This window comes from Zalophus californianus, chromosome X (assembly GCF_009762305.2).
Source record: "Zalophus californianus isolate mZalCal1 chromosome X, mZalCal1.pri.v2, whole genome shotgun sequence".
NCBI classification, from domain to species: Eukaryota; Metazoa; Chordata; class Mammalia; order Carnivora; family Otariidae; genus Zalophus; species Zalophus californianus.
Window position 1 is genome coordinate 20,093,463 of NC_045612.1, and position 17,680 is coordinate 20,111,142.

At 49.9% G+C, this 17,680-nt stretch overlaps 1 protein-coding gene across 3 annotated transcripts in view; it reads right to left on the bottom strand.

Moving 5' to 3' along the window:
• ARHGAP36 (Rho GTPase activating protein 36) overlaps positions 1-17,308 on the bottom strand; it is a 31,051-nt gene extending 13,743 nt beyond the window's left edge. Inside the window, exons 1-2 of one of the 3 annotated variants that reach the window (XM_027608774.1) lie at positions 17,189-17,265; positions 12,600-12,857 (exon numbers count right to left, since the gene is read on the bottom strand). In XM_027608774.1, coding sequence (XP_027464575.1) covers positions 12,600-12,702 — 103 coding nt within the window. In that variant the 5' untranslated portion in view covers positions 12,703-12,857; positions 17,189-17,265. Of the gene's footprint in view, positions 1-6,557; positions 6,664-12,599; positions 12,858-17,188 lie in introns of those variants that run through there. The other 2 variants (XM_027608777.1, XM_027608773.2) reach the window with 2 other exon arrangements.
• Between the last annotated feature and the right edge of the window lie 372 nt (positions 17,309-17,680).

The window sequence follows — 17,680 nt, forward strand, 5'->3', positions numbered from 1 at the left end:
AGATATTCTCACTAGTGCTGGCATCACAAGTCGTGTCACCCTTTATCTGTTTTCCCCTTTTGGTTGCTGCTTCTAGTATGTCGTGGCCAAAAAAGTAAAAAATAAGATGTTCCATCAACAGGAGGTAACCTTTTGAATGTCTTGTCTCGTGCTTCTCATTTTCTCAAAAGCTTTTAATATGCCCGTTATCTCTGGGCCTTAGCACACAGTAGGTGTGCAATAAGTGTTCCTTAGGTGAATCATAGGATTATAAACTTTGAGGGTTTTGAGAGAACATAAAGGTCTAGTAATTATAACAGAAACAGCTATTCGTGATTCATGGATAAATGAATCATGCTATTTTATTCTCACAACAACCCCTGGGAAAGAGGGAGGTGGGGTATTATGTTTCCCCATTTTACAGATAACAACAACCTAGGGCTCGGGAGAGGTTGTGACTTACCTGAAGTTGCACAAAAAAGGCCATGGAGGAATCTGATCTGGGAACCAGCTGTCCCTACCTACCCTAAGGCCAGGCCTTGCCTTTCCCACCAAATCATGGTATTTCTTGATTGTTCACCTGCTGCCCGGAACTGGGACAGTCTGAACTGTGACTGCATTCTTTCCTAAGAAGGCAGCTGGATTTCTGAGGTCTTATTTATACACACTATTCTTGGGAAATGGGAATAGAGGTAGATAAGATAGGTCAATTGATCGACTGATTGTTGGCTATAAGTGAAGAAGATGATGATGATGATGATGAGAGAAAGAACTGGCTCAGAAAGACTATTATGAAAGATAGAGGAGAGGAGTAGATAGAAGAAAAAGGCACCAAAAGCCCTGTGTGTTCCTCCCACCACATCCCTCACCCTGGCCTACCCCCAAGCTGACAGGGTGTCATCCTGGAAAAGTCCTGAGATATGGACTGGAACTTGGGTTCAAATCCCAGCCTCGCCACATGTAAGATCACACACTCACCAACCAAGTGACCTGTAGCAAATTATCTCATGCTTCTGAGCCTCAAGTTCCATCACCTTACAAAATAAGAATCGTGATACCTATTAGGTGTGACTGTGGTAAAGATTAAATAAAAGACAGGGCAGAATGAAATAATCCTCCAAAGGACACAGTGCTGTACCAAGGTGAGGAATTGCCCCCCATAATATCTGAAAGTGAAATCTGAGCAGAAGTGCCACTATCTGGAATGAGGCAGACAGTGTCCCCCCTGGAAAGTGCCTTTCTCCCATCCTTTGAAGGCAAAAATGGGTACTCAGCCCCAGTCAGCAGGAAGCACACTTTCAGAGGGGATGAGTTCAACTCTTTCTTCACTGTGTCTTTCAGTAATCAGAGATGCAAGACAACTAACTGTGTGTGGAGGGGGGACAGGGGTTAGTCTAGGCTGTGAAATGTAGACAAAAATGAACTGGCCCACAAAAGGGATTTAGTCTCCACCTTTGTCTTCCACAGCACACTGTGCAAGCCATCTATGCTAGGGATGGGGGAGGAAAGTGGGGAGCCATCTGAAGTGGAAAGCCCCAGTTTCTGCCCTTGGGATCTTACAGCCTAGTTGGAGGTCACATAAATGTCAAGAGCCTTAAGGCCTGTCAAGAAAGGCCCATGGGTCTAATATCATTCTTCCCTGCACTAATTTAAATACATTTCCTCTCCTTTTTTCCTTTAAGGAATATTAAGAATTGACTATTTCCTCAGGTCCACTAGCACTAGGAAGACCCTTACTCAGCTGTAGGTTTTCAGTAACCTTTGATTTATTTTTCCCATCTTCTCAACATCCCTGTCACCCCAAGCCCCCCCTCTTTAAGACACACTCCCTTTCAAACACAAGCATTCATTCTCATTGACATCCATGCACACACACACTCTCAAGCTCTTTCACATATGTATTTTTAGACACACACACACACACACACACACACACACACACACACACACACACAGAATGTATTCGCTACAACAGAGAGAAGGAGAGAAATAAGACCCTGCCATCAAGCATTTGTACCTGCAGACCACAGCTGGGGCTTCTACAGAGTGGGCATAAGACAGAAAAGACCAATGGAGATACTCCCCCAAACTGTCTGGACAGACCCCTAGAAAGGAAACCTCTAGAATAAAGTTGTTCTCAGAATCTATGCTGAGAGCTACCTCTTCCCCATCTTTGTTTCCCCACCCCCACCTGCTTCTCTTCTCCTTTGATTGTATCTTCCCCCAACAAGCATCCAATTTGCTGCCAGTTTTCTTTCTCAAAATCCTGTCTAAGTGGATGTCATAGAGAATTGGGGCTGTGGGAGATGTTTTCCCCGGTAGTTGTCATGCTAAGAATGGTATTTTAAAACTACATTAAAATAACCATATTTTTAAAAATATCAGGTCTGTCTAACTACCTATCTATCCCCTCTTCAAAATTAGACCACCGTCTCGGCTATGATGCAGTGAAAAAAACCCTAGACCAGGAATCAGGAGGCCTGCCTAGTTCCCAAGCTGCTGAGTGGCCTTGGGAAAGTCGGTGAGCATCTCCAAGCCGAAACACAACTGGGGTAATTTATCATCCTGTCTGTCTAAGAGCACGGCAGAAACACAGCTCTCAAGTCTACGGAGTCCTTGGTACTTCCACAGGACTTCCCCAACTCCAGGACACGGGGCCACACTGCCACTATCCACAGCTGGGAAGAAAGGGCGCCCCTCGCCCCTCCGCAGGCCTAAGGGCGCCAGAGAGTGGAGGGGTTTAAGCGGGTCTCCCGGTCTCTCCCTCCTGCCGCTGCAGCTCTACTGTCTGCCCTTGACCCTCTTCCCCTCCCCCCCTTACCCCCCCCCCCCCCCCCCCCCGGCTAGGTGACGGCTGAGGGAGGGAGGGAGGGGGAGGGGGACAGGGACAAGAACCCGCCGGGCGCGGACTTTGCGCCCTCTGCCTCGGAGGCTAGCCCTGGGCCTCCGGCTGCCACCCTGCAGCAGAGCGCGGCCTTCTGGCTGGGGTGCGCCACGCGCGTCCCGCCCCGGTGTGGCTCCAGAGAGCGCGGAAGCTGCAAAGTTAAACAAAGCCCCGCGGCGCGCAAAGACCCCTCTCAGCTCCCACTCCCTGCCGAGAATGCGAAAAATTAAAATCTTGCTCGAGAGCTCGAGGTTTGAACATTGAACGCGAAACCCTGGAACTTGAGCAGCACTCGCGGGCTTCCTCTCCCTCCCTCACGTCGGGTCCTCCCTCCGGGACCCTCACCTCCCACTCTAGCCCCTCAGTGAGCTGCACTCAGGTCCCTGGAGCCCTGCCCCTGCACTACCTCTTGGCGACTCTTCTGGTCCGGCCAGGGAATAAGTGGCTGCGTGACCCGCTGGTCAGTCGTGCGGCTCGGCCACGGCCCGTCCTGGGACGAGCTGCAGGCTCAGCGAGCACTTAGCTCTGCCACTCAGATTCCCCCACTCTCTGTAAAGCCTTCCGCGGTGGGGCAGGGGCTGATTCATAGCAATTTTCCACGCAGCAGCCAGCTGAGTGCCTTACGCATACCTGTTTGCTAAATTCCCTGGGCTACTCCCACTGTTTCTCGCTGTACCCCACAATCTTCGCTCCCTTTAGTCAAAGCTGATCTCTCCTTCAAGATTCAACCCAAGGGTCCCTTCCTCTGAGTGCTCCAAATTTCCCCTCCTCTGGCCATGCTACACAATCTCACATTACAGGCGAAGGAAAGGCAGAAGTGGAGGTTTAGATGGCTAAGAAACTTACCAAAGGGCACAGAGATAATCAGTGGCAGAGTCAAGAGGAAGACCCAGAACTCCTGGACCGAAGCTCAGCGCACTTTTTGCTACCTTTCATTGCTTTCCCTCTGCCCTTATTTGTATGGCACTGGAGGGCAGGGAACATCTCTTGTTGGCCCTTTGCACTCAGGGACGGAACCAGAAATAACCCCCTCCCCTCCTTGCCTCATGCTTCTAGTTCCTTGTTTCCCATCTTGTCCAGGGCCTCTGCTCTTGCAAACTCAGAGACAAAAAGGTCATTTTGTTCAAAGTCCAGGGCAAGAGCAAACAGAAGCTGACTTCACAAAGTCCTCTACCCACCTGGATGAGAATGGTCTCAGTAACCCGCCCCGCCCCCCGCCCCCCCCCCCCCCCCCCCCCCCCCCCCCCCCCCCCGTCCCCGCAACACACAAACAAAACTATAGTCTTCATCTTTCTTTTTGTACCTTCTTGGCACCTTGTGAAATCAGAAGGCACTCACACCTGCCCAAACCATCTTACCTTCTAATACCTCTTCCAAAAACTGCTGCCCTTCCAATCTGCAGCCCAGCACTGATATGTACAAATCACTGTTCAGCCAAGCAAAAATATATTATGCACAAGTACTAAATATTCTCATCTGATGCAACAAGGGTAATACGGGGTTATAAACGCAAGCTCTCAAGTGGGGAGAATTTCAAATATGCAATTACACCCCCTCCCAACTGGATTTTATCCTCTCCTGGACAAAGTAAATGGACAAAGGGAGGGTGTTGTTGATGCAGAGGGACAGGAATGGAAAAAGAAAGAGGACAGTCAAGAATGCCAGAGACTATGGGTGACCCTGGCAAGAGGGAAGGAGCGGGAAGCAGAGCCTGGGCAAAGGAGAGAAGGAATGAGAGGGAGGGGGTTGGAAAGTGGGCAGATGCTGACTCCAGGTGTACACAGATACTGGGGCAGCCCAGGGAGACATGGACTGACCCCCCAAAGGCTCAGGGAGGTGGCTCTCAGGGACCTGGACTGGAAGTGAGATCCAGAAGCCCGGTGGCAAGCCTCTCTTATTCCCTAGCAAAGGGAGAGAGCTTTTGGCTCCAGCAGCAGAATGGGTGGCGCTCTTTACACTTGAAGTACCACCTCACCATCATCAGGACCAGGAAGATGCCCTCTTCTCCTCCTCCTCCCTCCCACCCCTCCCCCCACAGTAATTCAATAAATCTTACCCAACACAGGAATGTAATTTGAATGCTCAAGGCAGTTTTCCTTTCCATTGAAGAAGAGGATCTCTCCCTCTTCCTGCTGAAAATGGGTTGGATGCTGCCCCTTTATACATTCTAGAGCACCAGATCAGGAGAGGGGGAAAGGGAGGGAGCTGCAGTTTGAGGCTGGTCCAAATTGTCCCTGGCATCTCTCTCTCTCTCTCTCTCCCTCTCCCCCCCTTTCTCTCTGTCTCTCCCCTGTTGGATTTTTCTGTAGCCCCTCCTTCTGGCCCTGGCAGCTCTGCTCCCCTTCCTCACTGCAGCATCCTGAGCCACTTCTCCCACTTTTGTGATATGGGCCTGATATTGGGGAGCATCTTTCTGGTGATGCTTGCTTTCTAATGTGGGATCTTAGACTGATATACCAGGGAAAGATTTTAGTGGGGAGTGGGTGGGTGTCACAGAAGATGAAAAGAGAAACCCATTCAGGTAGCCAACTGCCTTGTCAGGAAAGCAACACAAGTCAGCATTGGGGACCGTTGGGAGTCATGATTTGAACCCGAGTGCACGCGGAGCCAATTTAGGCAGAAGAGCGACAGGTTGTTGGCTTGGGTTACAGTGATTGCCTTGGTAACATAAATACATAAAAACTGCACAATATATTAGTGAAAAGGTAGATCACTGAAGATCACTCAGTCTGTTTTCTCAACTGCAAAATAGGGGAGTAAATGCTCACCCTATAGCACCATGGGGAAGAGCGTGTGAAATAGCATCAGTAAAGTACTTAGCACATGGCCTGGCACAGAGCCCCTTGCCCCCTGAACTTCCTTCTGGTGTTGGCCACAGGAGGGAAAAGAGCTTTCCCAGGGTCACATAGCAAGTAGCAGAGTCAGGATTGGAACTCAGGTATCCCAAACACCCCCCCCCCAAGAAGGGTGCTTTCCACTTCACTTCCTCCTCTAAGAAGGCTGTCAGGGCTCTCCTTGGGGACACGGCTGGAGTGGAAGTGGGGAGGTGGGTTAGGAGCCAATTCTATGCATCTGTATATAGAGACTCTATCACTTAGCACCAGCCCCCAGGGGCTCAGGCCTCTGCTTCATCCCCATGCTCATCATCACTCAGGTAATCTCCCCATGCCATCTTGGACTGATTCATTGCCACTTTAGCACCACCCCTGCTGCTCAGCTCTGAGACTGTGAGTCACCCTCTAGCTGGCCAGGGCCTCTGCCCTCCAGGAAAGAGGCTTTCTTCTTAATTGACTGCAGAAGCCTCAGCCGCAGTGGAACAACGCCCTTCCAGGCAGCCTGAGAGATGGACAGCATTGAGGAGGAAAGGAATAGCCCCCTCCCCCAAAGCCTTCGTCCTCTTCATCCCCACAGTGCCTGGGGTGCCACTACTGGAGTCCTCTCTCCGGATTCCTTATGATAACTCCTTTGGTGCCCTCAAGTCTCAGCGTTTCCAAAAGATTTTACCCAGGACATGTCTTTGCCGCATGTATACTGCCACAGTGCTGCGTCTGGCACTGTGCTAGGTACCCGCAAGACATAAGGTAAGAGATGTCCCTGGCACCCAATGAGTGTTCACGACAAACTTTTTAAAAAGATTAACGTGGCAACTTGGAAAGGAGGAGAAGAACACAGGGAGAAATAAAATAGGAAGTACCTGTGAGGAGTGGAGGTGATGGACAGAAGGGCCTCGCCGCAGCCCCAAGGACTGGGGCTGTGACCTGGAATGTCTTGTGACTATCAAGTGGCATCACTAAAATCACTGGTGCAAGCATTTCCCTTAAACACAGAACATCGCTTAAGTAATTGAATGCTAACTGAACCCCTGTCTGTCCTCTGCCTTTCTGGCCTGGCTTGGGGGCATCATCTGGTGGCCATATATCCCTCCCTCTGATTCCCCGGTGCCCCAAACTTTCAAATCTTTATCTTTGATTAGGGTTGGGGAGAGGAGGAGGGACTGGAAAGGAACGGAGATCTTCCAGATCTTAACTGGGATAAGCACTTTGCATGTGTTTCCTCCTTCCAACTTCACGACCACCCCGCCGACCTAAGTCAGTGACTTGCTAAGCTAGTCGGCTAAGCCTGCAGAGTCGGAATTCGAACTCCCAAGGACTCTCGGAAGCCTCTGGCACCGAGCTTTACAAAATGCGCCGCAGGGGGCAGATGTCCTCTTCTTCCACCTCTCTTCCACCCGCTGTCCATCTCAACAGAAAGGATGAAAGCAGGCGACGAGAGCCAGATGGTGATCTGGCCGCGGGAGCCTTCTGGAGTGACCCCTGTATCCTGTAGCCTGTACCTCAGAGTTTCCTGCGGGGGCTACTTCGCCCCGCCTTTGGCGACTCTACCGCCCCCTGCCGCCGGTGGCTCCCCCGCCCTGGCCGCTGTTCTCTGGAGGGCTTGTGCGCTAAGAAAACAAAACACACAAAAAAACTCACCGGTTGCCCAAGAGCTGTCACAGACTGTCGCGGGCTGCAGATAGCTCTACCAGATTTGGTGACATAAGCGGGAGGGAGGAACATTTATGACGCCCTACTATGTGTCCAGCGCGGGGTCAGTGATTTTTATGCAGAAAATTATTTGCTTTGCAAAATAGTGAGTTCTCCATTAAGAAAAGTCTTCAAGCTAGGTTAGGACAGGTTTCGCAAAAAGCTTCTCTGCAGATCTAAACTCCTTACTTCTTGAAACCAATAAAGCCCTCCACCCTTAAACAGTCCCACTCTCTCAGGGAAAGGAGGAAAAAGCACCCCCTGTGGGGCAAAGGTCAAGGCGGTGTAAGGGTTTGGGGGAGAGTGCAGGAGGAGGAGCCTCCCGGGGGGTCGATTATACGAGGAAGCAGGGTCCCCGCCGAGCCTTCATGCTCGCCACACGCCGGCAGATTCCCCCGACCTTCCAGTTTTCCTGGGTTGCGACTGGATCCCGCCTGGACCCCGCCTGGACCCAACTCAATCCCTTTGCTTGGGACGGGGGAACAGGCGCTTTAAGGGGCAACACCTCAGGTCAAAGGGAAAAGAGCCTCTGTGCCTGCACCGCCTCGCCAGCCCATCCCCCCTCTTCCTTTCCCCTCCTCCCCTCCTCGCCCCCTTCTCTTCCGCCCGGAGGGAAGGAGGGGGCGGGCTGTGTGTGTATGTATGTATGCATGTACGCGTGTGTGCGCGCGCGCGCGGGTGCGGTTCGTCTGTGTGTGCGTTCGGTGTGTGGCTGGGTGTGGGGTGTGTGTGCGCGGCGCACGTTTTAGCCCGAGTGCTTGGTGTGGAGTGTATTTGGTTTGCGCTCGGACATGGAGCATGTGTTTTGTGCGGTGTTTGTGTGTGCACGCTCTAGGTTGTACGTTTCTGCCCGATTATAGTGTGACTGTGTGGGTGCGATCCGGATGTGGGTGTGTTCGATGTATGGTTTCTGCCGGGGTTCGTGGCCGTGCTGTGGTGAGTGTGTAAATGTGTGCAGTGTGCATGTGTGTGTGCCTGTTGAACCTCATGTGCATATGTGTGTTTGGTGTGTGTTTACCCTTAGATGTGTTGTGCCAATGTGAGTTTACGGGTGGTGTTTGTTGGGGTGTATAGTGTGTGAGTGAGTTCATGAGCGAGATGTCTTTATGTGAGCCTACTTAAGGTGTGTGTTCAAAGGTTCATGTGCATGAAGGTGTGGGGTGTGTGTGTCTTTGGGTGTGATGTGGTCATGTGTGTGGTGGGGTTGCATGTGGCTAGTGTATGTGCTCAGATGGAGGGTTGGAGACCGTGTGTATTTTGGAATGGGGTTGCAGCCTGAGTGTATGGGTATGGTGTGTGAGAGAACAGGGTTGTCTAGAGAATCCAAGTGACTGTGTGCTTGGTGGGTTTTTTTTTATTTTTTATTTTATTTTATTTATTTATTTATTTTTAGTTGGGGGTGGGAGGCGTTGCGCCAGGACTGGGACGAGGAAGGAGGTAGGGGTCCGCGATTCGGGCAGGGTCGCCCGCTGGCCTGCCCTGTCCCGTCTGGGTCCGCCTGCCCCTGGCTGGTGCGAGCAAGGCCCGCTGGGGCAGGGTGTGAGCTTACCTGGCTGCTTAGAGGAAAGAAGAGGAGGGCGCTGCACGTGATTGGCCAGGTAGGGCGCCCAGGGGCGCGGTGCAGGGGCTGGTGGGAGTAAACTGGAGAGATTCTTGGTCACTCCTCGACACCCCTCCCCCCCCAGGATATCCCAGTCCTTGCTTAGCTGAGCCCAACTATTTGCTCAGGCCCTTGCTGTTTCACACCTCCTTGGCTTTGTGTGGGCAGATCCAGTTGCCTGGAATCCCTTTCCCCCTGGGCCTCGTGACAAACTCCTACTTATTTTTTGTAAGACCTAACTTAAGAGTCACAAAACTTTCTCTGCTTTTCTGTACCCCTCCCTCCCAGTTGAGTGCTCCCTCCTTTGAGCCACCATAGTTACACTCTTCATACTTCTCATGACATGATCATACATAACTGCAATTATTGGTCTCTCCTTTTAAACTCTGAGCTCCTGTAGAGAATGCCTGGTATATAGTAAGAATAATGGTAGTGATCATCATAATAACGTTACTATTTATTAAGCACTTATTGTGCACCAGGCATTAGGCTAAGCGCTCTTACATGCATTACCTCCTTGAACCCTCACAATGACTCTGTGAGGTTGGAGCTAGGATTATTGCGATTTTTACACACCAAACATCAAGCTCAGAGAAGTTAAGTAACTTCCCCAAGATCACACAGCCAGAGGGAGGTGGATCTGGTATTTAAATACAGGTTTGCTATGTTCCCCAAACGTTTCTTCTATATCAGGCAGCCTCACCAAGAGTCTCCTGATTCCTGCTAGGCATTGAAGTTTCTATCAGACAGTATCATTTCCCAACAAATCTTTCTTTTGAGTTTACTGACAGCACCAAGAGTGCTCAGCATAATTGCTTTCTTTGTCTCTCAGACAGTTGATACCTTCTCCACCTAATTACCTGCTTTGTTGACACCTCAAAATCTTTAATTACTCTAGGCTCATAAGCACCTCACCAGCTCCAGTTCTGGGAGCTCTCCTTAGGCTGGTGCTGAAAGAAAGATCAGAGAATGAGCATTTTCTAGCCATAGGGTCAGGGGAATTGGGTATGGAGAAGGATGGAGTGAGGGAAGGATTTCACAGCTCCCCCAGACCCATTTTTACAACATTACCACCAGAAGTTGGTATGCAGTAAATTTCAAACAGGACAGGCATCTCCATATCAAGCTGCACATAGAAAAACAAGCAGACGCCCCCCCCGGAAAAGATTCCTGAATGGCCCCATTTTGTATTATTCATGTTTGGTGGGGAGCACTGTGCTTGCCTAATGGGGCTCATGCTGCTCTAATGCCTTCCAAGCAGCCTCATATGAGAAATCCAAATTAAAACAATACATTGCATTTGGGGGAACACATTTATGGGGGGGTGTCAGGCCAGTCACTGCTTCCAGCTCAGCCCCCGGGGAACCAGCCTAGACTGCTGCAAAGAGGTCAGGGGGTGGATAGAGAGGGACAATTGAACTGTGGTGAGTCACTTCACCACTTTTCAGGGGGGAAAGCGAGAAGCACGATTTAAATTGCTACTGTTATTATTGTGCCCTTTCAACTGGCACAAATGAGCCTGGTGTGCGGCACAAAAGCAGCTGGAACATCCATAAAGCTTCCCCCAAGCTGGGCCTGGGTCAGCACCTCATCATGGGTGGGCAGGAAAAGCATTGCCTAAACTAATATGTAACCAGAAAGTCTCCTTTTGAAAAAAAAAGGGGGGGAAATAGAGAGGCCAATCTAAGTCACTCACGGCCCATATGAGGAGTTCATACAAACTTTGGTGTCTCCCAGCAACTAGTCTCAGGCATTTGGCTTTCCTGCTGCTGTGGGCCAGTCTGACACCTCCTCTGAATACACCAGCTTCATGTGCACTTCTCAAAGTCACTCCTGTGAGGCCTCTCCCTCTTCTAAGGTTCTCTTCCTGCCTCCCATTCCAACACACACACACACACACACACACACACACACACACACACACACACACTACTTGGAGCTTAAAATCCTCACTATACGTCTCTCTCTCTTTGGAGTTCGTAACATGAGGATTATATGGAGAACTGTAAAGGTGGAAAAATGCTTTAATAACCCCCATTACTCTCAAATGTAAACAACCTGTAGGGGCAAGGCACAAGTGTGAATTTTATTGAGGAGCGAGATCTTGGTTTCCCCATGAGAGTAAAGCCCTTTACAGATGAGAATCTTTGTCTTTTCCATGGGGGCAGAGGAGCTTTGGAGTGCAACAGGTTTGAGTTTATATCCCAGCTCCATCGCTTACTTGCTGTGTGATCTTGGGAAGGTTACTTCATCTCTCTGAATCTGTTTTTTCATCTGCAAATTGGAGATATTAACACCTGCCTTAGAAATGCTCAGATGACTGAAAGGGGTAGACTATGGAAAACGCCAGCCAAACGCCTAACATGCATAGTAAACGTTCAAGAAAAGGTTAATTCCCTCCCTCGCTGTACTCCCCCCTCCATCATATACCCCAGAGTGTCTCAACCACTTTGTTCAGAGACTGAAGCCGCCTGACTGAGCTGCCAATTTTCCTCATTACTGATGTGTCTGACACTCTTGAAATAGTCCCTCTTCTTTTAGGACAATGTTTTGATCAGCCTAATGTAGCCCGGGAAGAACTGGACCCTTAGTCCAATTCTCACTCTGCAGTTTCTCCTGGCAGTGTTAATGAGACCAAGGTTTCAGTGGCAAGACTCCATGTAGGAAAGTTTCAAACTACCTGCCCAGTGTCTAGACTCCCCCCCCCCAGTTATGGCCTGAACTCCTCAACCCTCACTGCAGACCCAGTCCCCACTCTGTCTCCTAAATATGTGCCATGGTACTCAAGGGAATGACAGCATGACTCTTTCCTGGCTAAACTGCCCTCCAGGACTCCTGTTTTGTTTATCCACCGCTAACCCAGAAATTAAAAAGCATTTCAAAGGCCTCCCTTTCTCTAGCAGCCACCAAGGTTGGGAGGTAGATGGGGTGATAAGGAGAGATATGATGGGTATTTTTCTGAGATATACTTTGCAGCACACAAAATACAGTTCCAATTAGTTGTTTATCTGTTCTCAGTTAAAGGAAAGTAAAATCTACCCTCTGCAGAAAATGGTAAAGGGAGAGAAGACCCCAGTCTGTGCCCTTTCCTCCCTGGGGTTCTGTTGCCTCCCTCTAGAGACAAAAGCAAGTCACTACAAGCTAAAGCAGCATTTAAGCAGGAAGTGGTAGAGGAAGATTAAAAAGTTGAGTGTAGGGGGTTGATAAAATCCCAGGGAAGGATAAAGGGGCTACAGAGTAGAGAAGTATTGAGATTCGAGGCCGGAAAAAGCTCTGAGAGGCTGGCTCCGGACGTTCCCAGTCTCTGGAAGCTGCCTTCACCTTCTCCTTCCCCTCACCCTTCTTATCCATCCTGCATGCTACCCCTCACTGACCCCCAGACTCCAGCATGCAACATTATCTCTTCATGAGTCCCTCTGAGGATTTAGGAATTTAGAAAAACTTCTCCAGCACCTACCCATTTCTGCCTCTGAGGAGGCCCTGTAACCTCTGCGTGGAGGAGGGGAAGGGGAGGGGTAGAAATGAAGGGTCAGCCATATCGTACATCTGGTGAAGCAGGGGTTTAGAATAGGCCCCGGCCATTTAAGAAGCTTCCCTGAGTGCAGGGACCTACCGGTGGCTGGGTATTGGGTGCCCATCCCGAGGAAGCCGCGTGGTTTCTCCAGAGATGTATCTGAGACGTGACAGTAGCTGCCAAGGCTCATCAAACATGCCATCTACCTACTTCTGCTGATACATGCGAGAACAAATGATATTGCCAGAAGGAAACAGAAAGCGTTTCCTAGTGACTCAGAGCCCCAGCGATGAGGACACAGGTGGTATTTGCACTGCATCTTCCAGTTGAAATGTGCACTTCTTCACAGAAAGGGATCTATAAGTAATCAAATAGATCAAAGACCAGAATTTGGACTCTGGGCAAGGGAACAGCATCAACATCATACTGACCACCCAGCAAGTGTCTGCTGTGTATCAGCACAGGGCTGGGAGCTTTGCAAGTGTTCTCTCTTTTAATCTCACTCAAGCTTTGAACTCACACCAAACAGGGTCCGAATCCTTGCTCAGCCACTGTGTGGCAGTGGACAAGTTACTTAACTTCTCTGAGCTTTTGTCTTTTTTTTTTTTTTGGTTCGTTTTTGAGCCTTTGTCTTCAAAATACTGATAATTAATACTTACCTCAGAGAGTTGTAATGAATGTTAAATGAGATCGTTTATGTAAAATAGCTGGTCCGTAGTAAATATTTGGAGAAGGAACAAAGCACATCTTTTGATACCTGAGCCATAGAGGGTATTTAGTGTAATTGATATTACCATATGAATATGATTATTCTTATTTATAACCTGGAAATGTAGGCATTATTATATCATTTGAAGAGAGGTTAAATAACTTGCTCACAGCAACACTACAAAAGCAGGCCTGGGACTCAAACCAGTTTTGCTTCTTCCCATCCACTTTTAGATGACACTTCATGGTCATTAGGGAGACCATGTTTGGCTGACCTGATCTAGACATTACATTTAAACTAAAATTTGAAGGAAAAAAAGCCCTTAGATTAAACACTGCATAGTGGGATTCTAGGTCATAATCTGGACTATGTGCATATCATAGGCCCTGTATTAACCTTTTTAAAACATTTTTGTATTACAAGAGTAATGTAAAAACAAACTTGATAAAAGTTTTAAGAAACAGAAATAACTATGGCACCCACTTAATAGAATCTCATACTTTACCTTGTTGCTGAATTTTCTTCCAGTCTTTCAAAAATGCATACTTGACACAATTGTAATCATACTGTTTCCCAAATTGCTACATAGTCTTCATGAACACCATCTTTATGGCTGTAGACTAGTCTAACAAGTGGTACGTCATAGAGTCTGTTTAACTGTTCCGCTAGTGTGGGATGTTTAGGTTATCTTAGTAGATAAGTGTGAAGAAAGGAACAATGTTGCTTTCACCATTGCCATAATCACCCTCAGGGACCTGGTGTCCTGCTCTATCAATGCCCAATACGCTTTTCGTCATTTGATATTTAAGCTTAATGAATGTCAGCTCTACTGCTGGAGCCTGAGGTACTTTTTGCAAGAGTATTATTTTCAGCCAGTCTTCATCACACAGATTCTGTATTTTAGCCTCATGGTGGGTAAAGTGTGCTCTAACCCAAGAACCTAAGCTCTGAAAAATAATCCTGTTACAGCTCAACCAGGCCTGGTCTTAGCAAATTGGTTAGGTCCTGTCTCCAAGAAAAGATCAAATTTGTATGTAAAATGGGCCCCAGGGTCCCTTCAGCTTTAGAGTTTTGGCTGCTTTACAGAAGTCCAACTGTCTGAGGCTAAATCCAATGCCAAAAACAAACTGGAAGAGAGAATTTCAAGTGCGTCAATCGTGCTGTCCCTTTCCCTGGGAAAGAAGACCTTTCTGGGCCACCATTCTTCCCAGATCTCAACGATGCCTCGGCCAGGTGTCTTCATATGGCTGTCCGTTGTCCACTGCTACCCTCAAAAGATTACTCTGACATACCAACTATCTCCTGGGAAAGCGGGGGTTGGTGGGTTAAAGAACATTTAGAATACTTGCCCCACACTTTCCAGTCAGTGGCCAGCTACTTACCCCCACTTCTGACTCCAGAGGATTTCTGGAAGACATACGAAGGGCGGCACCCAGGGCAATTATAACCCTACGGAGTACCAATAGTTACGCTTCGTGTTGCATGGCATTTGTCAGGAGGAATGCAATGAATGGGTTCTTACCTGGTCAAAAAAACTGTACCTAGAGACTAATTACTTATTGCAGAGTGATGTTGTGTGACTTAAATGAGATCATACATGTACAAGACTGAGGCTAGTGCCCAGCATCTGGGAAGCGTGTCACAGATACTGGCTGCTATTGGATGAGTATAGAGCTGGTGTAGGCAGTGGTGTGCCAGGGGCATATATGGGGGGACAGATCTTACCAGACTGGAAATTCAGTAGCAAACCTAAAATCTTGCACTTGTGTTCAAACACCAACTAAATACAGAATGGAGCCTCTGAAAAGAACTTGGGTTTACTTTTTTTTTTTTTTTTAAAGGAAGCTTCAGTCGAAAGTACTTCCAATATAAATAAACTACTTGTGTGAACTGTGTGGCATGTACGTGGGATTTGTGTGTAGGATGTGCATGTGTGGTGTGGGCATATTGTATTGTGTGTGAAAAGTACACGATGTGTGTGAAGCATGTGTGTTTGCGCATTCGTGATTTGTATGTGGGCATGTGTGGGTGTGGGAATGTGTACGTATGTGCGTATTTATGGCTACGTATCTGTATACCATGAGTGTAACGTACGCTTCCAAAAGAGGGAAAGTCAGCCATCCAGGACTATATTTACGGGGGCACAGCTGGAAATCCTCTTTTGGCTAGGTCACTAAGCATTCACAACTTGGAGTGTGTTCAAAGAAGAGCAGCTAGATGCGGGTAGGAGCCTTGCAGCCATATCACATGTTAAACAGATGAAGGAACTGGGGAGGCTGGGCCTGGATAAGAACAAGGGTGAGTGGGGGTGGCGGAATGGGGAGGGCTGGCGCTATTCCCTTGGAAGGATCATGAAGGTCAGTGCTGGGGCCAGAAGGACATAGATTTGGGTTCAGTTTAAGGAAAAGCCTTCAAATTCTAATAGACAAGGGTGTCATTAGATGGGGATGGGCTTCCTTGTGTGATATTAACCCCCTCCCAATGGGGTTATTCATAAAGGAACCATCTTATCCTTGATCTCACTGGAGTCACAGGACAATCTTGTAGGCCAGGTAGGCATGGAACGGTTCCCCCTACCCCTTTTTGAGGATGGGGTGCCTGAGCCATAAGGCCTTAAAAGGCATTTATATAAAACTCCTTCCCCCCTTCTTTTTTTTTTTTTTTGATTTACCAGGATCACATAAACCTGAAAGAACGTACAGAACAAAAAGTTAAACTTTCTGTGTGTATGCAGATCTCTTTCCTTCTCAGAGATCTTGTGGCTTGCCAGAGATTGTACTTGAATTTGCTAAGCAAGCTGTAGCCCCTTAGCAATACCTTGGACTCCTGGGATGGTTCTCAGCAGGGTGCTGAGGCTGACAAGGACTAAAAACAAGTTTTTGCTGAAATAAGTTGCTGAGGCCCACCTTCTCCCTGCCGTTCCTCCCCCCGCCTATGAGGGGCCAGAGGAAAGAGGAGACAGCCCCAGGTTTGGTCTATGGCTGGTGACCAATGACGCACTCTCACCAATATAGATTTTGGAGGTGGAGACTATGGAAAAACAGGTGGCAGTGGGGGCAGGTGGCAGCCTGGAAGGGGTGGGGCCTACCAAGGGGGAGTGAAGGACAGTGTGGGTGGGGGTCCTGGGAAATCTCAAAAAGAAAAAAAATCAGTCTCCTGAAACTTTAAGGAGGAATAAAAATAATCGGTTTCCAAAATGTGCTTCATAGAAGCAGTTCCACAAAAGGGGTGAAATGCCACCCACATATTTTGATCCGTGCTGTGATCTTTGCATACTTATGGCCTCAACTCCACAGGGAAAGAGGAACTGAGCATTGATTTCAAGCACCCAAGGAAAGACCCAGACTAAAGACCCCAGGTCTCCGCCCCTGGGCGGTTTGGGGCAGTGGGCAGTTGGCAGGGCTTCAGCAGAACCAGATTTGCTGCCAACTCCTTGTATGACCTTGGGCAAGCCTTTGCCATCTCTGGGCTTCAATGTCGCCATCTCTTAAATGAAGGGGTTGAATTCGACGACTCTAAGGGCCCCACGGTGATATTCCGTAGTTAAGATTGGGATTCGAGGGACAAGCTTCGGGCAAAAGGACACCCCCGCCCCCAATCTTCAGAGTCCCTGGGCCCTGGCCGTCCTGCCAGGGACGTTCCCCCTCGGGACTTTAGGGACCTTGGGCTGCGGGAGGGGGCGTCGGGCCCCAGGGCTCCGCCGTCTCCCCAAGCGGCCAAGCCATGGACTCCGCCCCCGCGCTCGCCCCGAGTCCCGCCGGGCCATTAGCGCGATTGCTCGCCGTTCCCGGCAAAGCTGGTGATTTATGCGGGGCCTCGACGGGGCAGTCCCTGGAGCCAGGAACAATTAGCTAAAAGCCAGCGGGAAGGGAGGCGAGGCGGCGGCGCGCCAAGCCCCAGGGCGCCCTGCCGGGGCTGCAGCCGCCGGCCGCCCCGGGCCCGAGCACCCTAGCCCCCCGACTTGGTGGGCCCCACTCACCACGGCGGGGGCGGGGCTCAAAGGCCGAGGCGAAAAGGCAGTCCAGGATCCACGCCATGACCCGCGCCGAGTGCCCGCCGCCTCGCAGCTGGCTTCCGCGCCGTCCCCGCACAGGGCCGCCCTAAGTAGCCCCCGGTGACCACGCCCTGAGCCGCACCCTGCACCCAGCTCGGAGTGTCTTGGTCACCGGACACCTCGGGCTTGTCACGAAGGGGGCAGGGCCTCAGGGGAGCCCCCCTCCCTTACGCGGGAGGAGAGGCCGCCGATCCCGCAGCCCCTTCCCCCACCCGGAGGGAGGCCAGGATGCAGCTCCTGTCCCGGGGAGCTCACTCTGAGGGCGGGACCCTGCCCCTACCCCGGGGAGCCCCGAGTCTGAGGGGAGACACCACCTCAGCCCCGGTGAGCCCCGAATCTGAGTGGGAGGGGAGGTCTCTGCCCCCAGGAGCCCTTGATCGGGTGCATAAAAGCGGGCCTGCCCCAAGGAGCTGGAAT